Source organism: Labrus bergylta, chromosome 18 (assembly GCF_963930695.1).
Source record: "Labrus bergylta chromosome 18, fLabBer1.1, whole genome shotgun sequence".
NCBI classification, from domain to species: domain Eukaryota; kingdom Metazoa; phylum Chordata; class Actinopteri; order Labriformes; family Labridae; genus Labrus; species Labrus bergylta.
Window position 1 is genome coordinate 12232999 of NC_089212.1, and position 24493 is coordinate 12257491.

At 41.4% G+C, this 24493-nt stretch overlaps 1 protein-coding gene across 1 annotated transcript in view; it reads left to right on the forward strand.

The window, feature by feature from the left end:
* The window catches only part of LOC109981315 (ryanodine receptor 3-like), a 109012-nt gene that overhangs the window by 40203 nt on the left and 44316 nt on the right, over positions 1-24493 (forward strand). Inside the window, exons 16-40 of the mRNA XM_065966428.1 lie at positions 470-605; positions 1834-1929; positions 2239-2357; positions 4616-4749; positions 5412-5653; positions 5929-6121; positions 8364-8580; positions 8676-8780; positions 9027-9029; positions 10780-10883; positions 12335-12418; positions 12628-12787; positions 14781-14928; positions 15209-15411; positions 15656-15830; positions 16195-16403; positions 16500-16699; positions 16993-17059; positions 17142-17302; positions 17964-18129; positions 18508-18594; positions 18990-19216; positions 20192-20999; positions 21283-21483; positions 24139-24241. Of these exons, the coding sequence (XP_065822500.1) occupies positions 470-605; positions 1834-1929; positions 2239-2357; positions 4616-4749; positions 5412-5653; positions 5929-6121; positions 8364-8580; positions 8676-8780; positions 9027-9029; positions 10780-10883; positions 12335-12418; positions 12628-12787; positions 14781-14928; positions 15209-15411; positions 15656-15830; positions 16195-16403; positions 16500-16699; positions 16993-17059; positions 17142-17302; positions 17964-18129; positions 18508-18594; positions 18990-19216; positions 20192-20999; positions 21283-21483; positions 24139-24241 (4348 nt within the window). The remainder of the gene's footprint in view (positions 1-469; positions 606-1833; positions 1930-2238; positions 2358-4615; positions 4750-5411; positions 5654-5928; positions 6122-8363; positions 8581-8675; positions 8781-9026; positions 9030-10779; positions 10884-12334; positions 12419-12627; positions 12788-14780; positions 14929-15208; positions 15412-15655; positions 15831-16194; positions 16404-16499; positions 16700-16992; positions 17060-17141; positions 17303-17963; positions 18130-18507; positions 18595-18989; positions 19217-20191; positions 21000-21282; positions 21484-24138; positions 24242-24493) is intronic.

The window sequence follows — 24493 nt, forward strand, 5'->3', positions numbered from 1 at the left end:
GAACTCAAGCAAAAACAAGTGTGTATCTGGTGGTGAAAATATGCATTCTTCATCTTTCCATCTTTCATTTTATTAACCTGGATTTCTGTGTTATTATACCCAAATAGCCCATATCTGTCCCGCCTCTAATATATTTCATGCAGAAGGTCAATTTGTCACTACAGGCAGCTGACTCAGGCGTTTTCCCGGCATTATAAATCATCAGCAATTTCTGTTTTGTCTCTTAACGCTCTCTATTTAGCATATCAGTTCACCATAGATATTCCTCCATAGAATACATCACCATGACACAAGCACCACAGGGCCGTGTTCAGGGCTGTCTCCTTACTGAAGTCTTTGGAAAGAGTTTACCAGATTAAGTTGTCAAACTAATTTGAGCTTGTTATGGATGTGTTTGAAGGTGAATTTGCTAATATAGCGGAATGAAGTTAAATTGAGTTGCTGAGTTGTATCATCGGGTATTTCTTAGGGCATGCTGATTCTGGTGTCCAACTGCATCGACCGCCTGAACGTCTACAACAGTGCTGCACACTTTGGCGAGTGTGCCGGATCAGAGGCAGGAGCGGCCTGGAAAGACATCCTGAACCTGCTGTACGAGCTGCTGGGTAAGACGCTGTTTCAACACACACTCACACGGACACACATGTTGATGAACACACACACACACACACACACACACACACACACACACACACACACACACACACCCACTTTTACAGTGTAATCCTAAAACATAGAGGAATGTTTTCTGTTTGAAAATGAAATGGGGGTTGAAATTTAACGAGACATGAAGTAGCTCATCATTAAGAGCTGAATTCTAAAGTTCAAAGATTTCAGACAGCTTTACATGTAAACAGAAACACACCACAAAAACACAATTAATACAACCACTAATACACACACGTGAGCCCCTCCCTGCCTTTCACACACAAACACACACATTTTTGGCTGTTTCCTATTGGGCAGATGTCTTTTTTTTTCCAGGCAGATGACTGTCACTTCTCATCACTCCATGTTTTTTTCACTTGAGCTGTGCTTATTGCTCTTCATGCTCCTAAAGCTCAGTGTCATCAGTCCTCCGTTTGCAATATCATTTTAACCTTTCGCTCGGTTACCATATGCTCTGTCAGATATGAACACATCTCACTGAGAGGATCTGTCAAGGAGAATGTATACTTTTTTTTAAATTTTATTTATTTTTTTTACTTTCCCTCTCTGTCTGCAATCCTGCTGCCCTCTTCTCTCTGCTGTATCTGCTGAATAAAATGTTTGTTGTGATGTAAGAGATTGCATTCGGGAGCTGAAAATTGTCCGATTTTCTTCCTGTCATACTCCATATGTAAAGGTTATCTCTCATTCTACCCCCCCCCCCCCCCCCCTCCTATTGAAGCCCCTCTGCCCTCCAAGTTTCTCCTTCACACTGATTTCACCTCCTGGCTTATATTAGCGTTCCACACACGTCTCTCTCTCCTCCCTCGTTCCCGCCTCCACCCACCTGCTCCTGCTCCGGCGCAGCGCTAAGTGGATTTAGGATTCCTCCCTCCTTTCATCCCCGTCTTGTCGCTGTTTTTTGACCCTGTCTTTTTTTTTTTTTTTTTTTTTTCGCTAGGACATATGTGGGTGTGTTCATGTCTTTGCTCATCCCCTCCTTCAATCTTTAGGCATCTTTTGAATTAATCTGAATCAGTGTGTCCAGGCAGAACGTCTTTCCTCACTTTGCTACATGTGTGCACATAAGGTGTATTTGACATTTTGTACCTGACGGGATCCATCGCACCATTCTGAACAAAAAAGATTATTATCATTAACACTGTTTTGTTCTGTGATCTGTAGCTGCGTTGATAAGAGGGAACAGAAATAACTGCACCCAGTTTTCTAACAACTTGGACTGGCTGGTTAGCAAGCTGGAGAGACTGGAGTCTTCTTCAGGTGCGCTCATTATCATCCTCACACATATACACAAATAAAACAATCTCTCCGTCAAAGAGACATCTAAGTCCTTTAATGGCTTTCCTCAACAGTCTATGATCTGTAAAAGATGCAAAAAGACAACTGTGCTTGCTTTAACATTGTATGTATCAAATGTACAGTATGGTAACCATTCTAGCAGCAGCACTCAGTGTTCTCTGTTGATCTATACAGGACTGGATGTCTCTTTGACGAGTGTCCCCAGTGTGCGCATCTTTATTTTTATTTTTTTTCTTCGATGGGTGTTAACTAATTTATGAATCTGTGCAGGCATCCTGGAAGTTCTGCACTGCATTTTAATTGAGAGCCCCGAGGCCCTGAACATCATCCAGAGAGGACACATCAAGTCAATCATATCGCTGCTCTACAAGCATGGACGCAACCACAAGGTGAGCAGCCAGGATACCTGAGCTCATGAGTGGCACTATCTGTACTTTGATATAAGATAATGACTCATATGGGCTCCTTTTTGTGTTTGAAAGAAATTCACATGCAAGGAAAAAATGACATGTCAAAGGGCGGACAGTCCACGATATCTGTGAAAAGAAACCGTGCAGTAAACATTAAGTGCAATGAGCGTAGACTTCAAAATTATAACAGTCATAAACCAAACAAAAACATTTTTTTTCACACATTTTTGATGACATCATATAAAGGTACACACTTATACACTTGGATATTCATACAAATGTGGTTAGTAACTTACATGGGTGGGACATGAAAAAACAAAACAATCCTATATTAATACCTAAAACAAATGCTGTTAAAATTAATCCTAATGTTACATAAAAGGGGCCCCAAGATTCTCCCCAATAATCTTGACATGTTAATGATGAGTGTTCAATTTCTCCTTGTGTTAAAAAAACAAAAACAAACAATTCATGCAGCCAGTTTCTGAAGCACAGTGGAGTTTGTCTTTCAGACTTCGAGAATACGTTTTAGCTAGTATTATGCCCAACAACAGAGCGGTTTGAATGTGTGAAGGGAGAAGTGAAGAGTCCTCTCAGGATCCAAAAAGAGCCATGTGTCTGTCAGAAGAGACAGTTCTTTGAAAAGACCCAGAAACAAAAGAAAAAGAGGATTGACCAGAACTGACAGTCCCAAAATACATGCACCTAATGTCAATATCATTTGATTTACAATGATGACAAATTAGACACACAGAGGGGTAACATTAATGTAAAAGACTTAAGGATAATGAAAAGTTTAACCACTTTCATCTGAAATAACCGATGTCTGCTATTTATTGAACAACCATGTATATGAGAGAGTGGAGTCCTCCATCGTCTATCAGGCAACACAGCATTGATTTCCCTTTCCCAAGCCTTCTTCATGCAGTTGATCAATACAGAATCTCCTTCATCTGAAAAATACATCATTCTGAAGGTACATTTGATACATATTTGCTGACTTGCTGAGTAGAAGATAAAAATGTATATATCATTAACATGTTCATAAGTTACATCCATAGCTGGAGCCAGAAGCCAATTAGCTTGACATAAATCATGGTAAGAGAGGGAAACTGTTTGCCCGGCTCCGTATGTAACAAAACTTTCTAAAAGTACCCGCTGCAATTTTTGTGAAAACTTCCAGGAGTCTCCACTAGTTGCCTGGCAACAGCATCTGGCCAAGTGGCTCCTGTTTGAATGGCAATTTGTCATTTATCCACTTTGGTTCTACAAGGATTGAGCTAATCAGATATTAAAAGGTGTTTAGTGAGCTTTAGCGATATTGGTAGGTTGATTTTTTTCAAATTATTTTGGGAGCATTTTTTTGATTTAAGCTAACGCAAGCTAAACAGTGGCTACCTCTATGTGAGTATCACTTTTCTCAGTTAACTATAGACATGAACGTACATAGCCTAAGTGTTAGAGATGCACAAAAAATAACAAAAGAAACATGTATTCAAGCAGAAACACCCCCACAGCAACCTGGAAGTGAAAGGAACTCAACTGAAAGTGTCTCGTTCTGTTGCAGTCATCTCCAGCTCTCTTCTCATTAGGCTCACCAAAATGCTTCACTGGGTGCACATTCATTTCCATAACAGTTCCCTTTGGGCTTCTTTGTCAACACTTCCTCTGTTGAGCTCCTAATTCATCGTGTTTACCTTCTACCAGCATACAAACTTCCTTCTTTGACAAAAAAAAAAGGGGGTTCCTGCGGGTTTGGCTGCAGTGTTGTCCCCATCACGAATCAATCAGTTTAACAGTGAAAGCAGATTAGGAGCGGGCAGTCAGCTGGACCGGGTCATAAATCAGCCTGAATGTATCATTTGCTATGGAAGCAGGAGAAAAAAAGGGCCGACCATAAAGCACGGCTACTCTGGAATGTCACCTTTGGCAAAGCTTCCTGGCCCATTTAATTCCACTTCTTTTTGGAGCATCAAAGGGTATTTATTGGACATATTTTGCCCCCAATAAGCATCTTTGTGTAAGTATGCAGTGATTGCATGAAAGAGTCTGTCCCGCGAGCATCAACCTAGACAAAGATAATAAGTCATTACTGGAAGGTATGTGGATCCATATTCAGGGTTTAATAGGGACAATGAGGTGGATGTGTAATCAGTTGTTGTAGACTTGTCATCACATCTCGTTTTCTACATGTAGTCTCAAATTTTCACTGCTGTCACCTCCTCGTTCTCCTTTAGATTCTGGATGTGCTCTGCTCGCTCTGTGTGTGTAACGGTGTAGCTGTGAGAACCAACCAGAACCTGATCTGTGATCACTTGCTACCAAAGAGAGACCTACTGCTGCAAACTCAGCTGGTCAACGACGTCCAGAGGTCAGAAAGACGTCTGAGCGCCACACTTTGTTTCATCATTAGACTCTCAGGACATTTTATGTTTTTTTTGTTTTTTTTCACAGTAATGCTCTTGTGAGGAACGTACTTGTTGAGTCAAATTTTAGCGATCCTTGTGGACAAAACAGTAAAGCTTATCCCTCTGCTGATCATATCCTGGACATGTGTTAGTCATGTTTACTGACAAAATAACTCATGCTGATGTCTTTTAAAAAACTATGATTTCTTTCTGTGAAAATTATAAATAATTCGGCAAGGAGAAACATCGTCCTGCTTTTGTCCACAGCAGTTGTCAAAATTGACCAAGCCCATAAGTTCCTCACAGGAGCTTAAGTACTATGCTAGCTAACATTAGCTATGTCAGCTAGTTAGCTGTTAGCTTATTAGTAAATTCTAAGTAATTATTGATTTTGATAATAATTTAATGTAGTTATTTGTAAATCTTTTCTAAAAACTAGTCTTGGTTGTAACTTAAAAGCAGCTACTGTAGCAGTAACGTTCCTCAGAGTGCCATCAGCTCCTCTGTAGAAAAGTGTGCATGGTACATAGGTCTGCATGTCCTAAGGGCAGAGAATAAACAAATCACAACCTGACATCTTCACATGAATGATAACTAATGATTTCATGTCCTACTTCGTTGTTAGTATGAGACCCAACATCTTCCTGGGGGTGAGCGAGGGCTCGGCTCAGTATAAGAAGTGGTACTTTGAGCTTATGATCGACCAGGTGGACCACTTTGTAACCAGCGAGCCGACGCACCTGAGAGTGGGCTGGGCCAACACTAAAGGCTATGCTCCCTACCCCGGAGGAGGAGAAGGGTGGGGGGGGAACGGAGTGGGAGATGACCTCTACTCGTTTGGTTTTGATGGGCTACACCTCTGGTCAGGTCAGTTTGAGGAGAAAAAAAAAAATCAGTGTTTGTGTGTGTTACCCGGCTCATTTCATATTAAACTAATGTAATAAAGATAAGTGGTAACCCTGGGCTATAGCCAGGTTGTGTCTAGACAGAATCAGCACCCAGCAGGCACTAGCTCCTTGCCCAGAATGTGTGTGTTTGTGTGTACAAATTTGTGTTTTCAGTCCTATGTGTTAGAGAAATTATCTCCTCACTCACAGGCTCATATTTCACAGAGCTGTATGTGTGTGTTTTTTCTGGCTTAGGTCGTGTCCCACGGTCTGTTGCATCCATGAACCAGCACGTCCTGACTTCCGAGGATGTGGTGAGCTGTTGTCTGGACCTTGGAGCTCCAAGCATCTCTTTCAGGATTAACGGACAGCCGGTCCAGGGCATGTTTGAAAACTTCAACCCAGACGGGCTCTTCTTCCCCGTCGTCAGCTTCTCCGCAGGGGTCAAGTGAGTGTTGATTTGTTACTACTCGGTGTTGTCTGAGAGAAAATTCCTTCGTGATGTATGAGCGAGCACAGAAAAATGAGACAGCCATATTTAATAAACACACATATATGCTGAACACCTACACAAACATGGTCGGCATGAAATCAATCTAATCCGCCTCCTCATTCTGGTCCAAATTCATTTATTCTCAAGGCCCTGGGATTGGACACAGGTGAAATAGGCTGGCTTTTTACTTTGCTCTGTTGCCATGGTGACCGCAGATAGTGTGATTGACAAGACTTCAAAATGGAATTTCAAGCTCCAGCAGCTTTTCCATGATTTCATGATTGACTCGACTTTGTAGAGCAAAGCTGTGTTTTGCATTAACAGCTTTTACTTTTTGAAGCCCAGAGACACTTGACGCAGGAGCCTGATTTTATTCAGTCATGTTTGCTCTTTGAAAGTGTATTCAGCCTTCATTTCCTGATGAGAATGAATTCTCGAAAAGCACTGTCATACCTGATGGGCTATGAGAACTGTAGTGGGAGCTGGGAGCAATAAGTGATTCAAGAAATGTTATTTTTTAAAGGAGTCAGGGTGAACTCAAAAGTGTGACAGCAACGTGTAATTTTCTATCAAATATATTAGTTATTCTTCTGTAGGTGTGAGAACTGAGGCAAGCTAAATGCTAATGTGCCCACAATAACAATGCTAATGGACTGATGCTAACCATGTATATTGTTTGATTGTTTCTCAGGCTAGTGTAGTAAATTTATATTTGCAGGAGGTTGTTGAAAAGTAACAAGTTATTAGTATAGTCTACCGATCAGACCATGACCAATAAACTTTTTCCTTTTTCACTGTGTCCTAACAGCACACAAGCTTTATATATAGCGTCGCGTCGCGCATGATCGTATGCTGGCTGTCTACGTAACATCCGTTAAATATGTAATTCTTATCTCTGTGAATTTTAGTTGTTGACTCAAAACCCAACTTTCAGAGGCTATTGCTGACACAAGTCAAAGCAGGGCAGGGTCAGGGGGGAAAAAGGTAGCACCGCTTAGAGCTGCTTCAAGCTAGTTCACTTGCTAGCAGTTAGGATTCTCCAATAGGAAACTATAGAATCAGGCTGATTTGTCGCTGACACTCCATGCTGTTAGGACAGGCTGTTATAAGAGTCTTTTGTAACTAAAACATATGATACAGGCTTATTAAAAGAGTCCAAAAACCTTTGATTTCCAAGGTGTTGGAATGAGTATATAAAACTGCTTAGCGTTAAGTCCCTATTTCTTAAAGGGATAGTTCGTTTTTTTTTTTAAAGTGGAGTACTGTTAGCGTAGTAGCCACAAGAGTGACCAGTCAGCTCTAAAAGTGTGGCGTTTTTCCAATTAAAACAGTCTTTCATGTAAATGGCTGAGAAATGTTGGTGAAGAGTTGCACTTTAAGCTTTCCATACACTTCTTCTGTTCTTAAAGTTCCCCTGCAGTGCCATCTCTGTCCCTGTAAATTCCGCCTTTCACTCAGAGGATGTGTTAACCGTGATTCTCCTATGGTACAGATGTGGAGTCCAGATGCTTCTTTCTAAAATTCAAGAGTTGAAATTAAAAATATATTTCATTATTTTATCATAAGCTTTGTTGTATGTAGTCCAGAAAATGTAAAATACCTAAACCCAAGCTACAAGACGGGTGCTGTGTGTTTAATCATGTCATGCAGTTAACAATATGCAATCAAACAGAGTGACCCCGTGTGAAGACTGTCGTTTGGGTTTCGACACCTCGCAGCTTGTTCTCGAATCTGACCCACTGAACAGGGTGAACATCCCAGTGGATTTAAACTTGCCAGAAGATGACAGCCACACACATCTTGACTTCTCAATAATTGAGGGCTGCAGTCAGAACAGGCCCGGGTTGCGTCATCACTACTACTTGAGCAGCTATTTTGGGCTGCCTCAGGAGAGCCTCTTCACAGTGATGGCCTGAGACGGGTTTTTTTTATTTTTTATTTCAGTCTCAGAACTAAACTTGTCCCTGTTAGTGCAGAGGCTGGAACTGATTGAGGAGGCGGAAAAGCAAGTTACTCTTGGCTGCATGGATGCTTTCAAATTGACTGTCTGCTTCACTCATTAATAACTGTCTGATTATCACTCATGATCAAATAAACTGTTTATATTTACACACACTTAATTAACCTTTTCTCCAAGGTCTTATGTGCTTAGAATAACATTATAAGCCAACTCATAATCAACACTTTGTCTCTTCAGAGTGCGTTTCCTGTTGGGCGGTCGGCATGGCGACTTTAAGTTCCTGCCTCCATCCAGTTACGCTCCTTGTTACGAAGCTCTGCTGCCCAAAGAGAAGATGAAGGTGGAGCCAGTGAAGGAGTACAAAAGGGATGTGAATGGAGTCAGAGATCTGCTGGGTACCGCACAGTTTTTATCGCAGGCGTCCTTCATCCCAACACCTGTTGAAACCAGCCAGGTAAACAAACAGGAGGAGAATAGAGAGCCGACTCCTAACACTACTGTAGGTTGTTGATAACCTTCTGACTGACTTTTTCATGCCTGCTTCCTCAGATTGTTATGCCACATCATTTAGAAAAAGTCAGAGACAAGCTGGCTGAAAACATCCATGAACTGTGGGGCATGAATAAAATTGAGCTTGGCTGGTCGTACGGCAAGGTGAGAAATGTGCTCAATTTCTCTTTCCTTATTAGACGATACAAAAAAAATGAATCAAAAAGCATAATCCATACATTTTGCCATTTTTGTAGAGAGATAAACATCGTAGTTAACACACTGTCTGAAGAGATCTGAGTTAAAAGCAGCTTGAAATGCGTTAGTTGTTAGCAGTATTCAAATTTAACCATCCAAAGCCTGTACGTCATCTTGCTTTCTCTTTTATAATTTGCGGTTCACACCAAAAAGAGGGTAAGTGGAAAGAACACTCTCATTTCTCCATGTTTGAAGCTTTTCATGCCATTCAATTAGACGCTTCATTCTAGGCTGTTTGTAGGTAGCGGAGTCATTGTGTCTGTGTCTTTGATATATGTCATGAATTACAAAGTATTGTTTCGTTAAAGGGCAGAGCAGCGTGTTTGAGCAATAAAAGTGTGGCAATAAACCAGGTGGAAAGCATGCGTTTTAATAGTCTGCGTTTAGTTTGTTCTGCTTTTAAAGGACATTTAACTGAGTCACTTTTTAGAGAACTCCAGTAGTAGCCTGAGATTTTGGGGAAAATGCTTGTTGATTTTCTTTCAGAGTGTTCTAAGAGAAGATCATTAACACTCTCTTAGCTTAGCTTCGTTTACCACAGAGACTTGAAGCAGTGAAAAATAGCTATCCTGGCTCTTTTAATAGGTCGAAAATATCATATTATATTGCGATAATCATTTATATTGTGATAATTATTGTTATTGTTTTATCCCCCAGGCTTACTCACGCATATAAATCTTTCATCTGTATGTTTTATTTACATAGAATTTCCCCCGGAGATAAAGTATATCTGATTCAGATTACACCTTCTGTTATATGTTAAGAAATACTGCTCATTAGACCTTTTTTTCCCCCTTGCAAACATCTGGTTTATTGCACGCTGCATTAGCTAAAGGATGACACAAACATGACTGTCTTGCCCTTAAAGGAACAGATTACATAGCAAACACTTTGGAACGCAGCTCTTATGTCTATAATACAAACATTTGTATCTAAGATTTTATGACCGCAAACTGCTGAACTTTATGCAGAGCCGTAATTTTAATTGTTTAAAAGTTTTCCCTGATTTAACTCAGGGAATCAAAGGCTCTTTCACTGTGTCATATTTAGCCGCTCTGTACATTTTCAGACAGCAGCTCGGTCTGTGCTGTTTTTATTGTCATTTATTGCTATCAATTACAGCAGCATTCAAAGTAGGTGTCATTCAGGAAAAGCACAGCAATATTTGTTCTGGATAAGTCGATGCATAAAAATATCTTTTTTATTTATTTGCTGTGTGTTCCACAAATGTAAATCCGTTGGACAAGGAACTGCCAGAGAAATAGATTTCCTGTAGAGTTCTTGTACTATTCACAAAAGAGCTGGCTTGTGTTCATTGAACCTACACACACAACACACACAACACACACAACACACACGTGCACACACACGTGCACACACACACACACACACACACACACACACACACACACACACACACACACACACACACACACACACACGCACACACACACACACACACAGCTGCATATCAGTACACAGCCCCTGCATGTTTTCTTGGTAAACATCCCCCATTGCCATGCCGCCCTCCCCTGAGCAGCATAGCCAAAGGGATTATTTGGCCTAAGGTGCAGCCTTGAGAGAGGAGTCACACCTCTCACTTGGTATTCCTGTTGTGCACCTTTCCGTCTCCCCCAAGAAAACATGCTCCCTTTTTCCTCTTTCATAACATGTTCACTAGAGTAGACTGTCTTATCACTGCAGCCTGTATTTACAGCACATTCCCCCCCCCCCCCTCCTTGATGGGGCACAATGACACTGATTTACAAGGCTGTGTATTTCATTCTGCATTATATTTAGTCAACTTTCCCACATGCATACAGTATAACACTGTTGTGGAGCAAAGTTGCGGGCAACAAAGGAAAGTTGAAATATTGTTCCTGTGGCTCTTCTTTCTTCTTTCTAGATAAGGGATGATAATAAGCGGCAGCACCCCTGCCTGGTCGATTTCTCCAAGCTGCCAGAAACTGAAAAGAACTACAACCTGCAGATGTCAACAGAAACTCTTAAGTAGGTTTCCGTGCTTTGGGATTATTTTCTCCACTATGCTGTAGTTTTTGGAAAAGAAGAAGAAAGGGAGCTCGTGTGACTGAGCCCAGAGGAGACACAGACGGATTCAGTACAAAGAAAATTGACAAGAAAAGATTGGTTTTGTTGTGTTTGCTGTAGCCTGTAAGAGCATTAGCAAGGCCCATATGTTTTACTTACACAGAAGAACAGTAAGAACTAACATGTGAACCCACAGTTTGGTTATATTACCAAATATTTATGTACCGTTCAGTGCATTTGTTGTGAAAATCATCAGTTAAAATTACTAATGCATGGGTCCAAAGCTGGAAAATTAAAATATGAATGCACTATCAATCCATTATCTATACCTCTTTTCCCGTTTGGGGTTGCGAGGGGGAGCCGATCCCAGCTGTCATGTGGCTAGGGGCGGGGTACACCCTGGACTGGTCGCCAGTCAATCACAGGGCTGACTAGAGAAAGACAGCCAGCAACACTCATATTCACACCTACTGGAATTTAGAGTCACCAATTAACCTTAAGGAGCATGTCTGTGGGAGGAGGGCGGAGTACCCGAAGAGAACCCATGCATGCACGGGGAGGAGAACATGAGAACCGTTCAGTCGGTCTTACACATATCTCTTTTTATCTGCATTAGCGGCAGGACAAATAACAGAGCACACTAGTTGTTGTTGTTGTTGTACGTAAGTAATCAGTAAAACGTTTATTATAAAAATACAAAATAATTAACTGGATAGTTTTAACCTCCTTAAACAAGATGTACATTTCTGTTGCCAAAGCCAAGCAGTGAAAAAGGTTCCCTTCCTCACCTTTGAGTTTGAATCAGTGAAAATGTTGTTGAATTCTAATCCAACAAAGGACACACCAAAAGCTCCTGTCTATTTAAAGGAGCACAAACTTGTGAAGAAAAGACATGCCCCTGAGTTCTTGATTAAGAATTTTTCCTTTTCATATGCTGCTCCAACCAAGTTCATTTCTTCTTCTCGTCAGAGCTCATCACAATGTTCTCTTGTTTATCAAGGTCCCAGTGAAAGTCTTTATAAAGGCTTTACGTCACTGCTTTGCTTAAATGGTAGAGGACAGAGTGGAGGTCTGCTGTGATTAATCTTGATGTGAGGGTGTAACAGAAACATCTGTGTGACGCTGATGTCTCTCTGAGTGACATCAAGCTTGTTTTTTTTCTGCCACTTTGTCTGCTCAGAAGGTGTGGAAAAAATGTGTCAAAGGCACTTCACAGCCGACGCTTTCCTCTGGATATTCTTGGCCTGGTTTCTCCTAATGGATCAGGACATGCACAATTTAACCTAGCACTGCTCCATTTGAACACACAAAAACCCCTCTGTTACATGTACTGTCCAATCAACTATAATGTCACTGTGAGGAAGACATGCTGTCTATTTTTATACTTATTGTGTGTTGTTTTCCTCGTACAGGACCCTGCTGGCATTGGGATGTCGGGTAGTTCAGGTCAATCCAAATGCTGAGAGCTCCCTCAAAAAAATCAAGCTCCCCAAAAAGTAAGTGTGCATGCAGACGTTTCATTAGAACAAACGTACTAGTTTAAAAGTAGTTAATTTCACACTGTTTGTTGGAAAGCTGTCTATTGGAAATCCAGTCTTAACAAACAGGATGTACAGTAAAGAGTTATATTAAGATCTACATTACTGGTAGATTAACCCTTTACTTCTTGCATAACAGAAATAACTTTTTTTTTCTTTATCTGAAGCTTCATGATGTCCAATGGTTACAAGCCGTGTCCTCTGGACCTGTCTGATATCAAACTGACTCCCAGTCAGGAGCTGCTGGTGGACAAACTGGCAGAGAATGCACACAATGTGTGGGCCAAGGACCGCATCAAACAGGGCTGGACCTATGGCATTCAGCAGGTAGACAGAATGTGTTCATGTATGGTATGCTGGGCGTAAAACAATTCATTTGTTGCAAAAAAAACCTCCAAAAGTGCCTGGCATTCTTAACTTAACTTCTCAAAAAAAAACTTAGTTTTTGTACGATACAGAGAAAAAGAAGCGATGTGTTCTTTCTTTGTTTCCAACTTTCCTCTTGTATTTTTCATATGCTCTTTTTCTCCTTCATGCTTCATTAATGCACCTCCTCATACAGTCTATACTCTTCCTGTGCACATGTGGGACAGTTTGTTTGGCCTGACATTTCTTAGCTGTCTGCCTTCAGTCAATATGCAGCAAGACGTTCTGCACTAAAGGGCAACACGACAAAGAACATATTGTACGGAACACACTGGATACACAATGTCTCTTTACATCAGATGAAAGAACAAGTTGTAAAACTGCGCACTCTGACTGTTCGTGTTACTCAGGCGTTGGCATATATCGGTACTGATGCCATGTCAGTGCATTATGAGATTAATCCTGTAAAGACGGGACAAGTCACAGATAGTCGAGAGGTGGATAGATTTATAAAAGGATGGATGTTTTTATGGTTTTTGTTTTCGAGACATTGATGGAAAAACTTTGATGCATCCTGCAAAATTGTCCCGAATTGTAACAAATCTTCCTCCATAAAGTGAGCCAAGGCTTATTCATTTGGCCCAGTTTTGCTTAAATTGTGTAGGGGACATTTTTATATAAACGTTGATCTGTGAACATATGTATGGGTCGAGATAAGGAAAAGTAAAAGTTGTGAACATAGACTATAAAACAGGGACGTTGTCTCTGTGATGCCACCCATTTGTTTGTAAAGAGGGGTTATGAAGCCCATTGATGTGGATTCCAACCAATCGAGAAGCAGTCAAGGAGGTGGAGTTGAGGAGGGCTGAATGAATATCTTTGTTGCTGATTTAAACCCATCTAGCTTGTCTGGCTAGCTAAAAAAAACAACACCAACATAGCTAACTGTTTGAGTTCAGTAACAGTCACCATCATTGCAAACAACAGCTACATGTATGAGAGTGGAAAAGATATTCAAGGGAAGCGCTGCAAAATCTATGGCTGATTTGCAACGTTTTGACAAAATGGCTGTTACTACAGACTTGTGGAATGCTCTCACCACAGAGTGATATGTAACAATCACTTTTCATTTCATTCAGTCCATGGATTTGAACACCGCTGTCCCATCTCTGGTCAATCAGACAAAATGATATGTTTGATTGTGTTTTATTTGATAATAAATTATGCTTCAGTTATTGAAGTCGATATCTCTGTGAATGCTTTATCAAAAGTGTGCGGCTGTAACACCTCCTCATCAGGTGGCTAAAGTAAGGACTGTGGTTAGCTATTTCACTCATGGACCGGCTGTCTTTTGCACTTCAGCTTTGGCTTAATATTTCAACAGGGGAGGTTGCCTCTTTGATTAAGTAAACTTTTTTTCTATTTGTCCTTGCACTGCAGTTTAAAACATTGCATATAAAGTTACACCTGGACGCAGTGTGCACAAGTACACACTTGCAGAGCATGAGGTGTAGTTGATAACATGAGCTCTACAGGTAACCGACCAGCATTTTGGGACAATGCCACATGGTTGTGAATTATGCCTCGTAGAAACGTCAGGGGAAGCTGTTATGTCAAACCAAATTAACAGCCTTTGATCTCGCATAACCAGCACACGATTTCAAATTAAGCTCCACAAATGAGCTTAAGTGGTATTAATAAGTATACTGCTACGGGAAATGACACAGTGACGATGGAGGAAGTAATAGTCAGCCTTAGTCCAATAGAATTTAAATAGCCAATTAACATCTCAATTACAGAGACCGACAGCACAGTTATTACAAACACAACAGTTCTGCATTGAAATGGCTCGATTAAGCCGGCTTACAATTTAGAGAAAACCGGAGATGGTTTCAGCATGTTTACTGCAAAGGGGCTTCATGAAATGTTCTCTGGCCGCCTCTCCTCCCTGCAGGATCTAAAAAGTAAACGTAACCCTCGTCTGGTTCCCTACGTGCTACTTGACGAGCGGACCAAGAAGTCAAACAGGGACAGCTTGCGGGAGGCTATTCGCACTCTGATTGGCTACGGATATAACATTGAGCCCTCGGACCAGGAAGGTGGTGAGTACGAAACGCACGGACATAAAAAATTATAGAGATAATAATTGAATATTTGTCACAAAACAATGGGGGAAACACTTCTTGAAAAGTGTGACATATTTTAATGAAGAAAAGGGATTCTGTACTACACCTCCCTGTAGGCTGCTGTGCAGAGGAATGATGGTATTAAGTGATTGTATTCAACCTCGCCCCAGTGACTTTTTGTCTTGTTGGAGGGGTTTTAATGGTTTTGATCAACAGTCTACATACTGATGTGTTTGCTGTCCCTTCCATCCATTAGGACAAGTGGTCGAGCGGCTCAGCATTGACAAGATCCGCTTTTTCAGAGTGGAGAGGACATATGCCGTGAAGACCGGGAAATGGTACTTTGAATTTGAGGCCGTGACTGGGGGGGACATGAGAGTGGGCTGGGCCAGGCCTGGATGTAAGCCGGATGTGGAGCTCGGCACGGATGAGCTTGCTTTTGTGTTTGATGGATACAGGGTAAGCTGTTTACCTAACCTTAAATCTAGATTTATTTCTCAACTCAATGTGAGTGTGCTGTTTACCCTTTACCTTTCTGTATGAATGAGGTTCTTAAAACAGATGAAAAGTGTTTTGGAAAGATTTCAGGAAAAGTATCGTATCAAGACAAAAGATTACGAGAGCAACATGAATTTTTTTTTCTCCAAATAATGCATTTTATGAGCTGCTCTTTATTTCATCATTGTACATGTTCTAAATACAGGGTCACTGTCTGAACATGGGCAGCCGTTTGTTCGGGCGGTGCTGGCATGCAGGCGACGTGGTGGGCTGTATGATCAACATGGAGGACAAGTCTATGATCTTCACCCTAAACGGAGAGATCCTCATCACCACCAAGGGATCTGAACTCTGCTTTACAGACTTTGAAACCGAAGATGGTGAGAAAGCGTTCAGTGTGCAAATGTAGATACATCATTTTGTGCTAACAGAGCCAGATGCTTAGGGTCAGGGAGTGTGACACTGATAAGGTGATTGTAGAAAGAGTTGTTGGTCACTCATCTTTTAATAAAGTCTTCACAGACAGAGCAGGGAGCAGTAACCCAGAATGACCACACTGGAGATATAAGCGAAAAATAAGTGGCCCCCTGTAACAAAATCACCCTTATTAAATGTGACACTCGTAGATTGGCTTTTTGAAAAAGCTGGATTGATTTCCCCCCCCTCTCCCCCCGAGTCCTGCTGTGTGTGTGCACTCTAAGAGCCTTCTTATTCACTCCTTCTCTTCATCTGGCTGTCCTTCAGGCTTCATTCCAGTGTGCAGCCTCGGGCTCGCTCAGGTGGGGCGTATGAATCTGGGGAAAGATGCCAGCACCTTTAAGTACTACACAATGTGCGGCCTCCAGGAAGGGTTCGAACCGTTCGCTGTCAACATGAACCGAGAGGTCACCATGTGGTTCAGCAAGCGTCTGCCTACTTTTGTCAACGTGCCAAAGGACCACAACCACATAGCAGTAAGAACAAAAGCAGAGAAATGATTTGTTGCTCTAAAAAAAAAACTGTCAAAGTTGGACATTGCTTTGAGGCAAAGATTTTCCTCTGATTTGCAGGTGACCAGGATTGATGGAACTGTCGACAGCCCACCATGTCTAAAAGTCACCCACAAGTCTTTTGGCACCCAGAACAGTAACGCAGATATGGTGTTCTGTCGTCTAAGCATGCCTGTAGAGTTCCACTCTGTCTTCAAAACAAATCCTGTTGTGGACATGAACGGAGTCCACGAGGAAGATACACTTAAAGTCAAACACAGGTACTCATATCCTCAGAATTATAAATTAAAGCCACATGGAAAGCAACTGCTTCCTTATCATAATATCCACCATGTGTATTAGCTGTTCCCATATTGGATAATTGACATTGAATTTCAGTTTCATTTAGCAAAACAAATACATTTTTAATAATGATAATGCAGGTCAAGATGTTCGGTTGTTCAGATGCTTTATTTTGGCTTTGGTCTAAACTCAGCCAGTCAAGCTGAAAAAATGTATGAACATTTTGTATGTACTTGATCACCTGTTGACCCTATCATGTGTTACCTCATAGATATCCTTTGAGATCTGTGAGGCACAGTGAGGAAAGCAGACGAGTGGACTATGGCAGCATCACTATGGTAATGAATAACAGTTTTTTTTAAAGTAGCCTTTGGGTGCATCACCTTCAGTATTTGCTAACTTTTGCATGTGTTATTACAGTACTACCACTCGGTAAGGGTCTTTGCTGGTCAAGACCCTGCTGGCGTGTGGGTAGGATGGGTTACCCCCGACTACCATTACTTCAGCAACAACTTCAACCTCAGTAAAAACCGAACAGTCACTGTAACCCTGGGGGACGAGCGAGGACGAGTCCATGAGAGGTGAGTATTTAACCATTTTCATGCAGCGGCCATTTTCCTTTGATGTAATGTGACAAGTTGGAAACTTAAATGCTGCTATAGCCGACTGTCATACTACTAATGTAGGTGTATGGTTGTAGGTTTTATAAACTTACATTATCTGACAAAACATTTGTCCTCTTACTGCTTCTGAATTAGTAAGGAAAAGTCAAAAATGTCATTTGAGATTGTAAAACTGATTAGCTGCTGTCAAACAGCTAACAAAGCATCTCCTAACATTAGCATTGCCTAATATTAGCATTAGCTAGGAGTTAGCTGGAAGCTAACATTGCTCTTTGGTTGTGTAACACAATACAATAAGAGAGACATACATTTGCAGTGTTAATAGGAATAATACATTTCTAGTTAACTCATTAGTTTTAAGGTGGTTGAGTGCTAGCTGTTTTTTTTCATCATTCTCCAGTTGCTTCTCAGTTTCTAATTTTTTAAGAAGCAGTGAAAGGATGATAGTTTGCCTGAGTGGCTTATTTGCACAACTTACAACAGGGTTGTTACATTTATAGAGTGTTAAAACCCTCTCATTTAATGTGGAAGTTATGCTTTTGAAAGCTAGATGCAGCCTTTATTTCAATCAAAATGTATGTTAAGACAAGATGAATCACTGTTTTTCACTCTCTGACAGTGTGAGGAGGAGTAACTGCTACATGGTGTGGGGTGGTGATGTGACAAATGCTGCTCACGCCTCAAGTCGCACCAACGTGGACCTGGAGATCGGCTGTCTGATAGACCTGGCCACTGGCATGCTGACGTTCACTGTCAACGGGAAGGAGATATCCACGTCCTATCAGGTACAGAATTACTTAAGGATTTAACACAGAAAATCCATCTTCCCTTTTGCATATTTTCCTGAACAGGAGTTGTGACGTCTGAATTGTTGAACGTCAGACTTTCCTCTTTAAAGATTTACTCTGAGAGCTAAATCTGACAGAACCTTTGAAAGGTTATAATCTTCTTATGTTCTCCCTCACTTGAAACTCTGTGACGCTTCACCCAGTGCTTAGTCATCCTGCCAGCTGACACCCTCCAATGATCATGCACACACACTATAGGCACACGATAAGCACTGTGGTGGAGTTTCATGATGCATCATTAAGCTGCTTTCCGCAAGTCATGCTTTCTCACTGCTCCTCAAGCTTTGATGTGTACTTCTTTTTTTTCTGCTCCAGGTGGAACCAAACACCAAGCTATTCCCTGCCGTGTTTGTGCAGCCAACAAGCCCTAACCTCTTCCAATTTGAGTTGGCTAAAATAAAGGTAGAGTCCTCTTATTGTCTGGTTACAGCAACCCTGTTCGTAGTATGATGTCTGCAATGCAATAACAATAAAATCCTGCAAACGCACACAATAATGGTAAGAGGAAATGTAATTTCTGCCGCTCACAGCATGCTCTTTTTCATTTGAATCTTTTCTCAGTAGCTTATTTTAAACTTACACTGTGTTCAATGATCCAGCCCTCACACAGGATTATGTAGCAAACCCCTCCAGCTACATCTGCAAGGCTAATATTGAAGCATTCTAGTATCATCTGTTCATGCTACTCAAAATGACTGTCTCTTTAAGAGTAGGAAAAGATGCGTCTTTGACCCTGTGACAAAATGTAAGAGTGTGGAGGCAAAATTGTGATATCCATCTGTGTGTGACCTCTCCAGATCGCCATGCCTTTGTCGTCAGCCATCTTCAAGAGTGAGCATAAGAACCCCGTGCCTCAGTGTCCGCCCCGTCTAGATGTCCAGACCATCAACGCCGTGCTGTGGAGCCGCATGCCGAACACCTTCCTCAAAGTGGAAACAGCCAGAGTCAGCGAGAGGCACGGCTGGATGGTGCAGTGTGTGGAGCCCCTGCAGATGTTGGCTGTGCATATACCTGAGGAGAACAGGTGCTTTACATGGCTTTCTGGGCTTATATGATCCATCTATCATCTATTCAGTGGCTCTAAGCTGATTTTAAACACAACACTTTAAGGAAAAATTATTTAGATTGCTTTCTTGCCTCACAAGAAACACCATCAGGAGGTTATGAGCTTAATTGAAATAGTAAAATGGACTTCACTTGCATTGTGTTTGTAATCTTCAGAACACTCAAAGCTCATTATACTTTATGTCACATCCAACATTGACACACATACTGATGACAGAGGCTGCTATGCACAGTGCCAATTCACCCATTATGATCTAACTAACCTCATTCATACCATAGACTACACACACACAATATGACTTCAGTAGAGGTGTCTTGGCTGGAACACTTTGACCCGTAGAGTGTAGAAGCTGGGATCGAACCGGCAACCTTTCAATTAGAAGACGATACGCTTTACAACTATGCTACAGCCGCCCAGTGTAGTATAAAGGCTCAATTCTAATTCGGCCCAGTTGGCCCAAGCCCTAGTCTTGAATAGGTAGTTGCACTTTGACTGTTTCTTTGATGTCTTTACCCACACATGGGAAACAAGCAGTTATGGAAAAATCTTTAAACTTCATTCATGCATCATTAAAATACTCTAGTCACTTACAAATCATTGCATCTTATAGACTTTTTAAGGAAATGCCAATTCAAATTATTCAATTCTATAAACATATAGGATATTTCAGCTAACAGTTTTGCATATTTATTCAAAAACATATGGGCTTCTTTCCCTGCAACTGTTTCACATTAACACTGCTTAGTTTTGCAAAAAAAAAACTATGAATTTCTTTCACTTCTCTTTACCTCTTCATATGTCTAAAATCATATTCCTACACTCTAAAAAACAAATACAAGCACAACTTGTCTTTTTTACACTTTATACATCCTGTGTGGTTTTTAAGCATCCAGAGTGGAATTTGCTAAACCTCTCTCGCGTCTCCTTCCCTAGGTGTGTCGACATCATGGAGCTGTCCGAGCAGGAGGACATGAAGAAGTTCCACTACCACACCCTGAAGCTCTACTGCGCCCTCTGCGCTCTGGGAAACACCCGCGTAGCCCATGCCCTCTGCAGCCACCTCGACCAATCGCAGCTGCTATACACCATCGACAATCAGTACCTATCTGGGATGTTACGCGAGGGCTTCTACAGCGTCCTGATCAGCACTCACCTGGAGACGGCCAAAGAGGCGCGGCTCATGATGAAAGATGAGTTCATCATCCCTGTCACGCCTGAGACACGATCCATTCGGCTTTTTTCGGACGCTTCCAAGAAGCACCTCCCGCCAGGGGTGGGGCTAAGCACCTCCCTCAAACCCCGCCTCAACTTTGCCCCACCCTGTTTCATCAGCACCAAACAGGAACAGCATCTCTTTAGTCCGCAAATCCCACTAGACGCTCTGAAGGAGAAAGCGATCATAATGTTGACGGAGGCTGTTCAGGGTGGGGGGCACCATATCCGAGACCCTGTAGGAGGAGGTGTGGAGTACCAGTTTGTGCCAATCCTGAAACTCATCAGCACTTTGCTGACTATGGGCGTGTTGGGTAGTGAGGACGTCCATAAAATCTTGCTGCTCATTGACCCAAATGTTTTCAGAGAGACACGTGAGGTGGGGCCCACAGGGGCCACGGACAAAGAAGGACTCACAGGGGCGGAGGAGAAGGCAGTGGAGGCTGGAGAGGAGGAAGCAGCCAAAGAGGCAAAACAACCAATGAAGGGGCTGCTAGAGAAGAGGTTACCTGAGCCTGTTAAAAGACAGGTAACTATGAGCACTTACAGTATGCACCAACTGGATTCATCTGTGTGTAAACCACAGAAGGTGAATGTAGAATCAATGAACATTTTCCCAACTGATCTGATGCTAAAGACCTATTCAGAAATCAGTCACATATAAAATGGTTGCGTCTCATATTAAACACATGATCGCCTTTTTAAAATGTCTCTATAATGAGCCGGACATCGTGAAGCCATACGGCTGCTAGTCTCATCACTGAGATTTTAAAGTATCTGTCTTTTGATTCTTTCCCTCGTCTGCTCCCCAGATGTGCGAGCTGCTTCACTATTTCTGTGACTGTGAGCTGAAGCACCGTATCGAGGCCATAGTGTCCTTCTCCGACAACTTCGTCTCCAAGCTGCAGTACAACCAGAAGTTCCGTTACAACGAGCTAATGCTGGCCCTCAACATGTCTGCTGCTGTCACCGCAAAGAAGACCAAAGAGTTCAGATCGCCCCCTCAAGAACAGGTGAGACGAGGCTGCAGTCACTGCAGGGCTGCTGGGAAGGATATCAGAAAGGTCAGAAACATTGTATAACCTGATGAGCTCGTTTATCGTTGTGCCAGCCACTGAAATCTACCATTGGGTACCTATTATTTCCAGCACCTTAGCCAGTCGTGGTATAATCATTTTCTCAAAACCTTGTTTACACTTTTCAGCGCACATTAATATATTGACCTTTTTTACGACACCCTAAAAAAATGCTATAGTTACTGTCACTACATTTATTGAAATACTGTTCTGTACTGCATCATACGTAAACATTTAAATCAAGCAACAAATGTATGAGTCATCTAAAAGTACTTTTTCATTTTGTTTAGGAAATACCGTATTGGTGCGAACATAAGACAAGAGAGCCCCCCTTTTCAAGATACATGTTTAGAAAAATACTTTAAGAAGTGCAAATGTTGTGTTTGTAAGGAAAACAACTTGATTTGCAAATAATGATAATAAAAAAAAATACTGAAAAAAATAGCTAGGTTGGTGATTTACACAAATAACATTTTTTAAAATCATTTTTATTCAGTTGTCACATATGAGCATTTAGCACAGAATGGCTGTAAATCTGGACAGCGTTGATGGGGGAGGGGGTCATCCATTGAAAATATGTCAAGAAATACATAAAGACATGATGCTTTTTAGATAAGGTAAGGTTATACATCAAGTTAATTGTGCTTTAAACTCTAACTTGATTTTAATGCCCCTCAAATTACCTTAATTTGCTATCCTTCCTTCCCTGCAGTTCTCATATTCACACACAAGCACCTCTCCTCTCTTTAATAGGCTAAACACATAAACACAGCAGCGTGGCAGTTTCACTCACGATTCTGTTGCACAATATTCCTTGCATTTTAACGAGAGACTTATCAGCGGGCGTCTTTCTCTCTCTGACTGCCTAGACCAGCGCAGCATGTGTCTGCATGGTAGAGAGCGAGTGCTGATCGTCCACTAGTTAATCGATCTCAGATGCTGCATTGATAATCATTATCTTCATATTGGTATCATAACTCCGCCTCAGTTGTCAGTTAACTTGACCTATAGCATGCTTTGCTCCAAAGGATCCCCGTGTCTCTCCCTGGTAAAGCAGCTGTGAGTGACGGCTGGCCTCATTCTTGATCGGTATACACAGACACACTTACTTTACAGTTAAGTGGTCCAGTTGTGAAATTGTCGTGACATTAAAACATCTAGACCCTGAATATAATACAATCTCACTTCTTTTTAGGTGTATTTCAAGGAAAAAAAACCTGTCTTTTATTCAGGCCAATACGGTAAATAAAAGAGGAAATCAAGCTTTGAACATATTTTAATTTAGGTAACATACACAAATGGATCCTGAGATTGGCTTTCTTGTTAAAAAAAATTGTAAACTCATTACTGTTTTCACACTTGAAAGCCCTTCACGTTCAAACAGGTGATTTCCCTTGTTTTGGAGGATTACAAGTACTCAGTTTGGGGGGGGAGGGGGGATGCTTGACTTCAAACACGAACGAGTGAGGAGGAATGATAGAAATGGAAATGGTATTTGTAAGAACCTGGCAGCTGCAAAGAAGCTAACACACTCACTCCTGAGAAGAACCTTATTCAACACAAGTCAATTCTCCTGTGTGATGGTTTGAAAGGGTCTTTAAATTTAATTCTTTACTTTAGGATCATTATGTGAAAAAAATCTATAAAAATCTGCACAGAAACATTAATGTGTTAATGTTTGTAAAGACAGAGAATAGGTATTATTTTACGTTTTTGACGATTAGCTACAGACAAAGCACCATTTGAAAACCAGTTAAAATAAAACTCCCAACAGGTTTAATATTGATTTGACACAGATTGTTGTGGGTCACATGGAAGTACCTTTTTTCACTCACTTACATCGCAGCTGTGACATCTTAACCCGGCAGCTTCACAACATCTCACACCTCCGTTCATGCAACTCTGACTATCTCTCATATGTCTTGCATGTGACCTCGCTGATGCTCATGTTACTTAAAATAAAATGCAAATCAGCCATGGTGGAAAATGCCAGGAAGCGAATCTATTAGCAGTGATGAATCCCAAAATATATTACATGTGACCACACAGAGAGCCTTCAGGCTCAATGCTTCAAATGATGCATGTAACTAGATCATTCATTGGGAGATGTTATATAACTTCAGTAATTTCCCACATACATGGCCAGTTTCTCTCCTCAACCTCAGGTTCCCTTTTTTAAGCTTCTGTGTTGCTGAATTTTCCTGGTTTTGGTTTCAGAGTGAACGAGAGCATGTCCTTATCCCGGAAAGCACTCGTTCTGTCTGTATGTGAGTTGTTCAAAGCTTCAAGGCCGAGTCATCCTTCTTGTCTTTGGTGTCATTGCTCCAGTGAGAGTGCACGCTCAACCACACACACATACAGTGTCCCTTAAGGGTCACAGCAGGAGATGGAGTTCAGCGCTTCACTGCTACTTTAATGACTTGTCAGAACATCTTTCAGCCTGTGAGCACTGAGGCAGAATTAAGCTGTTTTTTTACTCCAATAATCCTGCAATTGGATCACATCAAGCTGAGATTGCTATTAAACTAAAGATGGACGTAATTACCAGGAACAGGTTTAGTGTCTGATTTCAAATGTTTTATTTCATTTTAGATCAACATGCTGCTGACATTTAGTACAGGCGAGGACTGTCCGTGTCCCACAGACATCCAGGAGGAACTGTACGACTTCCACACCCAGCTGCAGCTCCACTGTGGTGAGATGAAGGAACTACATCTTAATAATGAACATGCATAATCATATCAAACTTGATCCAATTATCTTATCGTGCTGAATGTGCAGTATGTAACGGATATTGTGGCAGATATCAAATGGCAAATATACAGAAAATGAAATATTTATTAATTTTGTCTTTTCAAACCGTTCTGTAAACATTGCTAACAGTAATTGCTCTGAATGGTGTCTTTCTTTCCCCCTCTGCATCACTCTGTGTCTGCATAGCAGTTAC